Source organism: Temnothorax nylanderi, unplaced genomic scaffold (assembly GCF_030848795.1).
Source record: "Temnothorax nylanderi isolate EJ_2023f unplaced genomic scaffold, tnyl_v1.0 TNYL_tig0770_pilon, whole genome shotgun sequence".
NCBI classification, from domain to species: domain Eukaryota; kingdom Metazoa; phylum Arthropoda; class Insecta; order Hymenoptera; family Formicidae; genus Temnothorax; species Temnothorax nylanderi.
Window position 1 is genome coordinate 51,981 of NW_027249832.1, and position 12,216 is coordinate 64,196.

Here is a 12,216-nt window from a genome sequence, read left to right on the forward strand (position 1 = left end):
CTGAAGCCCAAGCTAGATAGTAACGTTACTAGATTTTTAGAGCCAAATTTCCGGTATAAAAAAGCAGCAACGCTGATTAAAAGTGGTGACAAGAAAGATCTTGTCCTGGTCGCCAACATAATAGCGTGCACTATTGAAATGCATTTTTATTCGAGCTGCTGCAATGGGCATTTTCTTCCTTTAGCTATAACGTTTTCCAGAAAAATATTGAGGGATTTCGGTATGTAGTCTTTTACATCTGTCAAAAAATCATCGCTTGAAGGATATGCAGACGTGTCGTTGATTTGTGAGCGAATATCTTTCCGAATTATGGCTGTACCTGCAGTGACTACTCGAAGGCGTTCTTCCCGTCCATCGACTTTCTTTCGTTCATACCAATAACTCGACAAAATTGTATATCCTTTGTTTTGGAAACATATAGTAGTAATCTTCTTATTTGTCGCTATAACAATTTCGTCATCGTATTTTTCTTTTAGTTTTCTTAAGAACGGAAGAGAAAGTCGATGAACGCCTTCGAGTAGTCACTACAGCTGCAGCCATAATTCGGGAAGATATTCGCTCACAAATCAACGACACGTCTGCATATCCTTCAAGCAATGATTTTTTGACAGATGTATAAAAGACTACATACCAAAATCCCTCAATATTTTTCTGGAAAACGTTATAACTAAAGGAAGAAAATGCCCATCGCAGCAGCTCGAACAAAAATGAATTTCAATAGCACACGCTATTTGTGACAGGAAAATTAGAATCCGTCCCCTCGACATCGATACTCGACGTAATAGTCGACCCAACGGGGCTACCGACTGTATATACATTTACCGACCGCACGTTTGCTACCCGCGCCGCGCGAGCGCCGGCCCTGTAAACCGCCGAGACGGAGAGCCAATAGCGTGGCTGCATGTGACGGAACATATCGAACCGCAACGATTAGGATCGAAAGGGCGCGTGGTAGCGGAACGACCGAGAGATCTCGAGGACTCATCCGTCGGTCTTCGGCTTGATTAGTCCAAACTCGCGATCAGCTGTCTGCCAGTTAAGCGTTATAATACGAGTACTCCGAGATTGTCTGCGCAGTATTGAACGACGTTGTATCGAACATCCTCGACGAATATTTGTCAACGTAATATCGACGGCGTTATAATCAGGGTGAAAAGACCGTGTGGCCGTTCTGCGGCAACAGAAGCATAACCTGTAATGTAAGTCTAACCAAGTTAATACACTTATATATCGCTTGCTTTCTCTCTTTTCTCTTGACTTTGCAATATTCCTTGGTATCTCCTGTTTCCTGGATCACCCAATCGAACCATTTTATTATAAAATTTAGAACTTTGTTAATTTCGTGAAAATTAACTGGCGCCCAACATATCAATTAATCATACTTTGAGCCCCGACAGCTCTGACCCAAGCCGCGTCGGGTGAAAGGGTTTGTCAAAAAAATCCTGTCTCAATTGGCGCCCAACGTGGGGCAGTTGGGAAACGAAATCGTTAATTAAAATAATTACTTCGTATAATTTTATTGTGAACGGCGGGGCGTTGAGTCCAAGCGTGCCTGCCGGCATCCGCATTCCAAGCTCAAGGCCGGCCGTAAAGTCAAGTGTAAATAAACAGGAAATACCTCATACTTTCCTCGACGATCGCTTCTAATGTTTCCTTGTAGAGCTTCTATACCTATGTATTGATTATTTATGTACCAAGTGAAAGTAAGTTGCGGTCGACGGATGAGGATCTGTAAAATTATTTATTAATCATAGTTTGAGAAATGCCGATGGGCTTAGGTCGTCTGGAACCGAGCTACCCGGTAATAATAGGAATATGTCAATACTATAATCTCGTCTGAACGATGTAAAGGTCCCGTTCACGACAGATTATAAACTGTAAAATTATTTACTGATCATATGTTAGTCTCGTCTAAATGATGTAAATGTCTCCCGTTTATGACAGATTATAAACTAGTTGCAGTCACTTAATTTAGATCTTGCTCCGATTTTCCGGCTTGTTGAGAATATCGAGTAATTTCTGAGGGACAAAGGTCTCGCCTTGGTCCGTGTCAGCTACGGTAATTATTGTAAACTGAGCTGAGTTGATCTCGTTAATTATTAAATCCTAGAAGGATTAATAAAGATCTTGTCGTCAATGAGTGAGAATCCGCTCCCATTCGTCGACAAATTATTACATCAATTGGTTCATATCTTGTTATGAAAGAATACTGCCACCTATTATGTTAATTTATTATGTTAAATTATTATGTTAATTTATTATGTTAAATTATTATGTTAATTTATTGTGAAATTATTATGTACGCGCTTTGTCAACCGGTTCATACCTCGCTGTGAATTGTTGACAGGGTCCGTTCTGATGCGTTATTGGTGAAAAGTTAATGACACTTTAATGGCTTGAGTCTTGTCTCAGTTGTTGATGAATGATAAATTAAGTTATTAAATGTTATTATCGAAAAGTCGACGACATTCTAGCTTGAGTTTTGTCTCGATTGTCGACTGCTAAACAACTGTAATTTAATCAAGCTATTAAATCTTAGTAAAATTCTGTTCAAATTAAAGAAAATTTTGATTGGGTCAAGACTGAGATTGTGGAGTAAGACATTGAATCGTCAAAGCGAGCATTGGCACAATTATCGAACAATTAAACAGAAACAAATAAGGCCCTAGCAAGACTAAACGTAGCTCAAATATGACGTTCATGTTTATTTCGCCACCTAAACGAACAACTAGAGCCGGAACAAAGTTAATAGAGATGAATAATAAAAAACCGTCAAACGACCGGAGCCAGCAATTGTCGCTCAACGAAACGTTTCCTTCGGGGGGGAACGCGTCGAGTGGAGACTTGACGACGGGGCCCATCCAGTCGCAAACCGTCGAGGGCGCGGGGTTGGGGGGCTCGCCTATCGCTCGAAGCTCGGACATGGTCGTTTTGACTAGGGCTCGCTATTATACGTTTAAACGGAAACACGTTTATACGTATAATTAGCATATCCGTTTATTGGAAACGTTTTTCCGAATACACGTGTTTTAAGTCTAGGGCCTGATAAACGTTTAAACGTTTACACGTATATTTATAGTATATCCGTTTACTAAAAACGTTTTTCCGAATATTTTCACGTTTTTCTATAAACGTTTATTATCCCTTTCTTAAGTGTTTTATTTTTGAATGTACTTTATTAATAAAATATTTATTACAAATATAGTCAGAGTTGGGAAGTAATGTATTATTTGTAATATCGTTACCGTTACTTTCTTTCCGGTGACGTCGTCACATTTTTACAGTAACGGAAACGAATTCGTTACTTTCATCGTTACTTTAGTCATTTTTATTCAATAAATCAGAAGTAATTAGATTTGTTCGCGCTGCTTGCACTTCTTGGACTTGGAACAAAACGAATACGCATTCGGATGCTGGTATAAAAGCAAGAATGAATCACAATTAGTGATTGTTTTTAGATTATTGTTATTACATATTGTTGTTAATATGACGCACTGTTAAACAAAAACGGTATAAAAAAGTATTCTTTTGTTCAGATTTGGATGCAATTTTGACTTAAAATGAAATAAAGCATATAAATAATAGTTAATTTTGTAAAACACTCTCTTCTACTCATAAATGAATGTACTTACTAAATATACGAGTAAATGAGTTTTTGTTTAAATAATAGCGAGTCCTAATTTTGACGCGGGGGAGGGGGGGAGCAAATAGGGGCAGACAAAAGCACGAGGGAACGACACAGTTCGACAAGTTTTTGTCACGCGTGCTCGCATCATCGACGACATCCGCGAGTGAGAGCGAGCGCATGCACGCACGTTCGTACGTACGCATGCACGCACGCACGAAATAACAATGTATAATTTTCTCAGTGATGATTACTAAACGTTTACTAAGCGTTTACTAAGCGTTTATTAAATGTTTACTAAACGTTTACTAAACGTTTACTAAACGTTTGCTAAACGTTTAAACGTAAACGTTTTTCTGGAAGAAAATGTAAACGGATAAACGTTTCACGTTTAAACGTTTATTCGAAAAACGGAATAAAATCAGAGCCCTAGTTTTGACACAGCGAGCCATTGGTACTATCCCTAAAATTCGGGGGGGGGGGGGGGTACACCAGTGGGTAGAGGAAGAGGTTCGCGTGGGGCGACTCCGATTTTTAACGAAAATCCTCGTTGGCAACCACTAGAAGCGACGTTCGGGACGCTGACCACGAGACTAGACCATTTTGATACAAGATTAGCACGCGTTGAGGCACTCGAGAATAAAATCGACCAGTTATTGCAAAGAATAAATATATCGAGTAATACCGAAAAAAATTACAATGTCGAAATTCCACCGCTTAACTCAGCATCAAGGGGGAAAAACGTGGCGGGTGGCGCAACAGCGGAGAACGAAACGCTCGATCACGTATACAGTAGCGATGAAGATAACGAAGGAGAGGTTAGCTTAATTAATACCGAATCGTTAAGAACGGCTGGAAGCGGGCAACGAAGTAGCCTGATCGACATAGATAAAAAAATTCAGCTGCTATATCAAAACGCACGTGGGCCACCGCGACTATCAAACTCCCCAAGAGCTTTCGTACCGTACCGCCACGGGAGCGAACAGACAAAAACGGTAAACGAGGAACCGTCGAACAGTTCCCGGACTATTGACAAAGAGATACGGCGGTCATGTCAAAATGCGCGAGGATTATCTCGGGAAATAGTACTTGGAACCGGGTCACAAAGTAGGTTATTACAGGGTGAAGTTATCCCGGTAAATGAGAAAAGTTCGGTCGAAGGAGAACCCCGTAGGGTACATTTCGGCAATGAAAATCGGTCGGTCAACCTGAACACCCGATTATTAGACGGAAATCGAATAAGGGTGCCAAATGACGTTCGACATGACCCTCGAAACTTAAACGTAGAACAATTAAATCATCAAACTAGCGGGTGGCCATACGACATGGTCAAATTAACCATGACGCAATTAACACCTGAAGGCGAACTAATAAGCGAAGACAACTACGTAACCAGGGAGGAATATCGTCAATTGACGCAAACTAGATCCGAAGTAGAACGCGGTGAGGTCCGTACCCCTAACACTAGATTTTGGCGTGAACAGCGACCGTCATCAGCTAGAAGGGGAGTTCTATCGTGGCGTAGTAGCGAATCGGACGATAGCGACGGTAATACTCGGGGAGCCAACGGCTATGAGCACGCGCGATTTCGAAGGAATGCCTTGCCAACAAATCGATATGGTGGCAAGGAAAATAACTTACCCGCGTACGTGTACGATCGCGAACTCGAATCAGCCATGAAAATCGGCCGTATCGTCAGGGATTGGAAGATCACATTCCCCAAAACAGAGAAAGACCCGGAACAATTCTTACTGATTTTGAAAGATCAGTTGAGCGTGAGCGGGATAAGAAAGGATCTATTTGTTCCTTGTTTGTCAAGCGTTTTCGAGGGACCGTATAGAGCTTGGTATTTGTTAAACAAACAACGCTGGCAAACATGGAAAGATTTCACACGCGCCTTTCGCTTTCAATGGGCAGTGCAGAAGGACGATGGAGCACTTTTCTTAGAGGTCTGTAATTTAAAGTTCGAAAAGGGGGAAACCTTAGCAGCATTTACTTGTCGAGCACGCCTTATCTTTGAAAGGATGCAGAATCCACCGTCATTTCGCGAACAATTCAAACAAATTCTCGTCAAGTTCAATCCTAGATTGACTTTTGAAGTCCTGAATCTAGCCATCCGCGATTATGACGAATTCCTGCACTATTTAAATGAGCGAAATTATCTATATAACCGTTCAGTTGAAGCTCAGAAGGGAGCGCGCGGAAGGTCCCCTAAGCCGGACTTGAGGTGTTTACAGGATGACACCGACGAGTCTGATATCCAGTCTATTGAGGGCGGGAGTAGCGACGAGAATACAACCGAACTAAGGGCTATACAGACAAAACCGCCACGTAACGCTAAACAAGACAATAATACGACAAACAATACAAAAACATTAGTTAAGCAAAGGCTCGAAAAGAATATAGCGAACTTCAAGAAAGCCACAAAATCGTCGACAAACACCCCGAACGAACAACCATCGGCTCCTCAAACAAGGCCTGCCCGAGACTCTACTAAAATATTTTGTTACAACTGTGGCGAGATGGGACACACGTCGCGTTTTTGTACCGCGGAGCGACAGATCGTGTGCCACGTATGCCAAAATAAAGGCCACGTGAATAAGGATTGTCCAACGCGGTCGGGAAACGAGCAGGGCCGGCAGTAATTCCCCTTCAGGCTACCGCCACAGAAGGCCCGACTGAGGAAAAGAAAACAAAGTTTAATATAGAACAGATAAAATCCCTGGACAAATTAGAAAAACACGCCGATACGCCTACGTCAAATTCAATCACCACGGCTAACATTAATCGCGAGACGGTATCATTGGATTTATTAGAAACGCTCTCAGGTGATTCGGAATGGTCCGAGGAGGAATCCGACCTGGAATCGGTCAATTCAAACGGACAACCCGGGGAAATTATTCAATTGTCAACGTTGACGACTGACGAGACATCAGACGTTAGAAACGCGAAACAAAGTAGGTCAGACTTAGAGAATTTAAAAGAATGGCGACCGATCAGGCTACCGCCGCACCTTGTCCATCGCTTGACTCAGCGTCGAATTTTTTGCGCAGACAACGGTCTTACGGAGCCGACTAAAGTCGTAAAAATACCGGTGGAGATATCGATTTTTGGTGAAAAAAATCCGTGGAATAATAGATAGTGGTAGTGAAAGGTCGTACCTAAATCAAACAACCTACGAGCGAGTAAAAAACTTGCAAGTCAAGGAACTTTCTTCGGATTCGACATCGGAAAACGGAGTACGACTCGGTGATAAAACAATTGTCAAAACTAAAGGGGGTACGTCTTTCATAATTGACGTGGGCGACGTTTACGGCCCTCAATGGTTTAGTGTCCTCCCAAATTTGTCGAGCGATTTGATTTTCGGTATGGACTTTTGGATGTCCTTTAAGGTCAAAATTGACCCAACGACGAAGAAATGGACTTTGGAGGGGAGCAAATACTCCTACCCTGTGTCACACCGATCCGTCACACCGACAAAGTTAACGGCTTTGACAGATGAGCACGCCAATAGATTGAAAATTTTCCTCGACGCTGAGTTCGCGAAGTTTGATCAGGAATCCACCGGCGTTACAAATCTAACGAAACACGTAATTGAATTGACAGATCCTACCCCACATAGGCAGAAACCGTACCGACGTAGCGAAGCAATCCGCGAATTCATTAATAAAGAAGTCGACAGATTGTTAGAAAAGGGGTTCATAACTTGGAGCAATAGTGACTAGGCGTGCTCACCGGTCGTGGCTCCCAAGGCAAACGGAGGTTTGAGGTTTTGTATAGACTACCGTCCCGTGAATCGTCAATCGGCAAAACCTGCGTACCCACTCCAACATATGAAGTCAATCTTGTCCCAGCTGCATCAAGCAAAATTGATCTCGACTTTAGATATGAGTGAAGCTTTTCACCAGATTCCGATGGACGAGGAAAGTAGGAAATATACCGCGTTCGTCGTCGAGGGCAAAGGATTGTTGGAATGGTTGAGAATGCCACACGGGTTAACGGGCGCGCCATCTACTTTCCAGTGTCTGATGGACAAATTGAAACGTAAAATTAAAGAAAAAATCGCCGAAAGACGCCTCCCGAATAGGTGGGCAGACCAGGTATTCGCGTACTTGGATGACTGGATTGTGGTTAGTCAAAATCTCGAGGAACATCTTGCAATATTGTCAATTCTGTTCGAGGTTCTACGCGAAGCAAAACTCGTGATCAATCGTGAGAAAAGTAGTTTTGCCTGTAAAGAAGTGAAATTCCTGAGTTATATAGTCGACGAGATTGGTATGAGGCCAAACCCGGAAAAAATCCAACCAATCCTCGACTTCCCAGTCCCAAAAGACCGAACGCAATTGCGACAGTTTAACGGCCTTGTAAATTGGTACCACCGTCATCTAAAAAGTATCGCTCGAGTTCAGGGACCGTTGAATAAACTAACCAGCCCCAAAGTTCCGTGGAAATGGACGGAAGTCGAACAAAGATCATTTGACGAAATTAAATCAGCACTAGCCAACGCGCCGCGACTGTACACGCCGATACCGGGGCAACCTTTTATCTTGTACACAGATGCCAGTGATTTCGGGCTAGGCGCGATACTAGTACAGAAAGACCCTGACGACGATAAGGAAAACCTAATCGAGGTATTGAGTCGACCATTGAGGAGCGCGGAATTACACTATACTACCACCGAGAAGGAGTGTCTGGCGGTGGTCTGGGCGGTCAATAAGTTGCGTTGTTACCTGGAGGCCATGCCATTTAAAGTCGTCACGGATCATCAGGCTTTACAGTGGCTCTACGGATTAAAAAATCCCGTAGGCCGCCTCGCGAGGTGGGCTATCTATCTTTTACAGCATAAAATGACAGTCGAGTATAGGCGCGGAACGACAAATTGAAGCGCCGGACGCCCTTTCGCGTATGCACGACGTTGACGTCGATCCTCTCGGGTGGGAGAAAACGGTCGAGGAAACAATTAAAAGTCAAACTAGGTTAGCAACTATCGGTGACAAAGATTGGTATGATGTAAAACGCGAACGCGTAAGCAAACAACCCGATAGGTTCGCGGATTGGAAGGTTGAGAATGACGAGCTATATTACCATAGACCAGACTACGCGAAAATGCTGATCGATGACGAACATCCGTGGAAAAGAGTGGTCAAACCAGCTGAAGTTCTCGAGATTTTGCGAGAAAACCACGAAACTCCACAGGCAGGGCACCTAGGTAGAGATAGCACATACGATCGAATACGACAGAACTATTACTGGCCAGGCATGTCGCAGGACGTAAAATCCTTTGTCGAGGACTGCGACGTGTGCATGAAAGTCAAGTTTAATCAGAGGCCACTGAAGGGACCTTTGATGACAAGACCTCTACTCACACCGTGGGCGCAATTGTCGATCGATACGGTAGGGCCGTTTACTCGTTCAAAGAAGGGAAACGTATATATAAATGTCGTGCAGGATCTCTATACGAAATTTGTTGAACTGTTCCCAGTACGTAGGCAAACCGGTAAGAACGTCGTTAGAATCTTGGAAACAATATTTGACAAATGGGGAATTGTCCCCGAATCAATTATTACAGATAACGGTACGGAATACGCAAACAAAGACGTCAAAGCATTCCTAACAGCTAAGAAAATAAACCATATTACTACCCCACTGGCGCACCCCCAAGCAAATCCGGTAGAACGCGTCAATAGAACGATAAAACCAATGATCGCCGCGTTCATAAAAGATAGTCAAAACGAATGGGATAAAGATTTGTCAAAACTCCAACTCGCATACAATACGGTACCTCATGCCGGCAGTAGAGTCACGCCATTCTATCTGAACTACGCGCGAGAGGCAAACATAAATCAACGGAAACGTTTCGCTGATGGTCATGAGGAGGTAACAGACGATCTGGTCGAACATTGGGTTAAAAAATTAAGTAAATTCGACGAATTACGACATTAGGTTGAAAATCACTTGAAATCGTATTCCGACAAATGTCTTGCTACGGCTAACCGTGACCGAACGAAACGGTTTGACTTAAATGTCGGTGCGGAAGTTTATTATCCAAACAAAAAATTGAGTAGTAAAGCTGGAGGGTACTCGGCTAAATTGGGTCACCGGTATCTTGGCCCAGCAATTGTAAAGCGAATAATCGGGCCAATGATCGTCGAACTGGCAGACAAAGCTGATAAAACCATTGGCAAGTACTATGTAACGGATTTGAAGGTTCCTCGTCGGAGTTTACGCAACTCTTAAAATTTACAGACAATTCGACAAGACCCAACCGCAAACGACAAAGGCATCATGGGCGAAACTCCTGAAGCGGCGTCAGATGAGGCATCTGAAAAATAGGCTTCCTGCCGCAATGTCTTATCCCGCTGAGATTCGCGTTCGCGTCTGGTTGGAGATCGAGGAGCAGGTCAAGGCCTTCCTAACCAGACGCGAACGCGAATCTCAGCGGGATAAGACATTGCGGCAGGAAGCCTATTTTTCAGATGCCTCATCTGACGCCGCTTCAGGAGTTGCGCGACGATCCACGCACTCACGCAACGTGTCGCCGAGGGCTTCCCCGACGGGTAGTTATGATAAGCCACTTTCTGAGAAGAAAGTCGGAGAAGTTACACCGACAGCGAGCCCCGAAGCCTTACGACTTCTCAAAGAAATCCGGGCTCTTCCTCCCCCTCGCCTAAAACTGACCAAACCCACCAGGGCTTCCGCTGCCGAGGTCTATGCGGAAAATGTAAAACGCAACCGCATCCCCAGTAGAGATCATCCCTTGCAGATGTCGCCAAAATGGAAGAGGGAATTGAAAACAACCGACGACCCCAAGGCATTGGTCGCCCCTTCGGTGGCTGTAATGCCATTACCACTAACAAAAATGCCATTTTTTGACGAGGTGCTGAGGGAACTCGGTGTCCCGGAATCTCCCAATACCGCGAGCGGAAAGACGCCACTGTACTTCACTGACTGCAGAATCATCAGTGAGGGTATGCTCAAAGATATCATTATCAAACGGGCCAAGCTCCTTGTTGAGCGCATGCAAGCGACTAAAGTTGATCGTGGCACCCAAACCTTCGTCACCGCAGTGGGAAAAAAGTACGTCGCCGGATGTGTCAACTGCCGTTCGAAAGAACACCATTATAAGGACTGTAAACTGCCTTATCGCCCCGGATTTTGCCAAGTCTGTGGGGCCGATGGGATTGACACCAACGACTGTATTTACCCGCACGGGATAGAACATGAGCTTGCCCTCAACCGATGCCCAGGGTGCGCCACAGATTTGTCTCTTTATTGTCCGGAATGCCCGGACTGCAACGTACGATACGGGGACATCGTCGATTGGCTGAGGCTGAACTACGCCACTTGGCCTACAGCACTAGTACCTAAGGATCACCAATACCTGATCAACGAAGGTACAGAAACCCTAAAAAGGAGGGTCAAGGCGAAATTCGACGACCCTACGGATTACCCAAACCGCGTACGCGCATTTCTGATTCGGGAGAATGCACTCTCCTCCGCACCGGTTGTTGCCAACCCCACTGCACCGTCGGCAAGGGAACTGTCGGTGGAAAAGAACCTCCTCGCGATTCAAGCGGTATGCTCACCGCGCAATATGAAAACCCTCGACGAAATCATGCGGGAGAGGCCGGAGATGCGAGACGGGGAAGAAATCCACGTTATAATACCCACAAAATATAAGAAGGGGACGTAAGCTGTCCTCCCCACGAAGGCTCCGACGACCAACGCCAAACACTTTATTTTAAAATATTTTGTCTTCACTAATTTGCGTTTGTTTCGACGAGTTTGATTACTATAATTCACAGTAACTATTGTCAAATTTAATGTAAGTAAGGGTCGCCGGAATAGAGTTAAGTTCCCGTTTATGTTTTGTCTATCTTAGTAAATAAGCATTGCTATAAAGTTATAAAGCATTATTAAGTTACCTTGACTTTAAAATACAATTGTCGCCAAAGTAATAGGTGTATCATTTCCAGCTCCACCTATTAACACTCCTTCCTCAAATTGCCAAAGTCAATGAGAAATACCATACCCACAAAATCATGGGTGGAGGGGAGATTTCAGGCGACTATAAGTTGAGCAGCAGGGCGGGGACACGGCCCGCGCGGAATTTTCCAAACATCTCGCTTACGATGTCAAGGTTCGAGGGAGGGGAGTGTGACAGGAAAATTAGAATCCGTCCCCTCGACATCGATACTCGACGTAATAGTCGACCCAACGGGGCTACCGACTGTATATACATTTACCGACCGCACGTTTGCTACCCGCGCCGCGCGAGCGCCGGCCCTGTAAACCGCCGAGACGGAGAGCCAATAGTGTGGCTGCATGTGACGGAACATATCGAACCGCAACGATTAGGATCGAAAGGGCGCGTGGTAGCGGAACGACCGAGAGATCTCGAGGACTCGTCCGTCGGCCTTCGGCGTGATTAGTCCAAACTCGCGATCAGCTGTCTGCCAGTTAAGCGTTATAACACGAGTACTCCGAGATTGTCTGCGCAGTATTGAACGACGTTGTATCGAACATCCTCGACGAATATTTGTCAACGTAATATCGACGGCGTTATAATCAGGGTGAAAAGACCGTGTGGC

The 12,216-nt window shown here is 44.4% G+C and overlaps 1 protein-coding gene across 1 annotated transcript; it reads left to right on the forward strand.

Annotated features, from left to right (window-relative positions):
* Positions 1-993: 993 nt before the first annotated feature.
* LOC139785287 (uncharacterized) lies at positions 994-11,583 on the forward strand. Its single transcript, XM_071724463.1, has 2 exons — positions 994-1,199; positions 9,872-11,583. The coding sequence occupies exon 2, from the start codon at positions 9,939-9,941 to the stop codon at positions 11,316-11,318; it is 1,380 nt and encodes a 459-aa protein (XP_071580564.1). The 5' UTR covers positions 994-1,199; positions 9,872-9,938; the 3' UTR covers positions 11,319-11,583.
* Positions 11,584-12,216: the final 633 nt, after the last annotated feature.

What these genes read in the sequence shown, in the direction of transcription:
- LOC139785287 (XM_071724463.1), top strand. Translation starts at nt 9,939, where the DNA reads ATGAGGCATCTGAAAAATAGGCTTCCTGCCGCAATGTCTTATCCCGCT.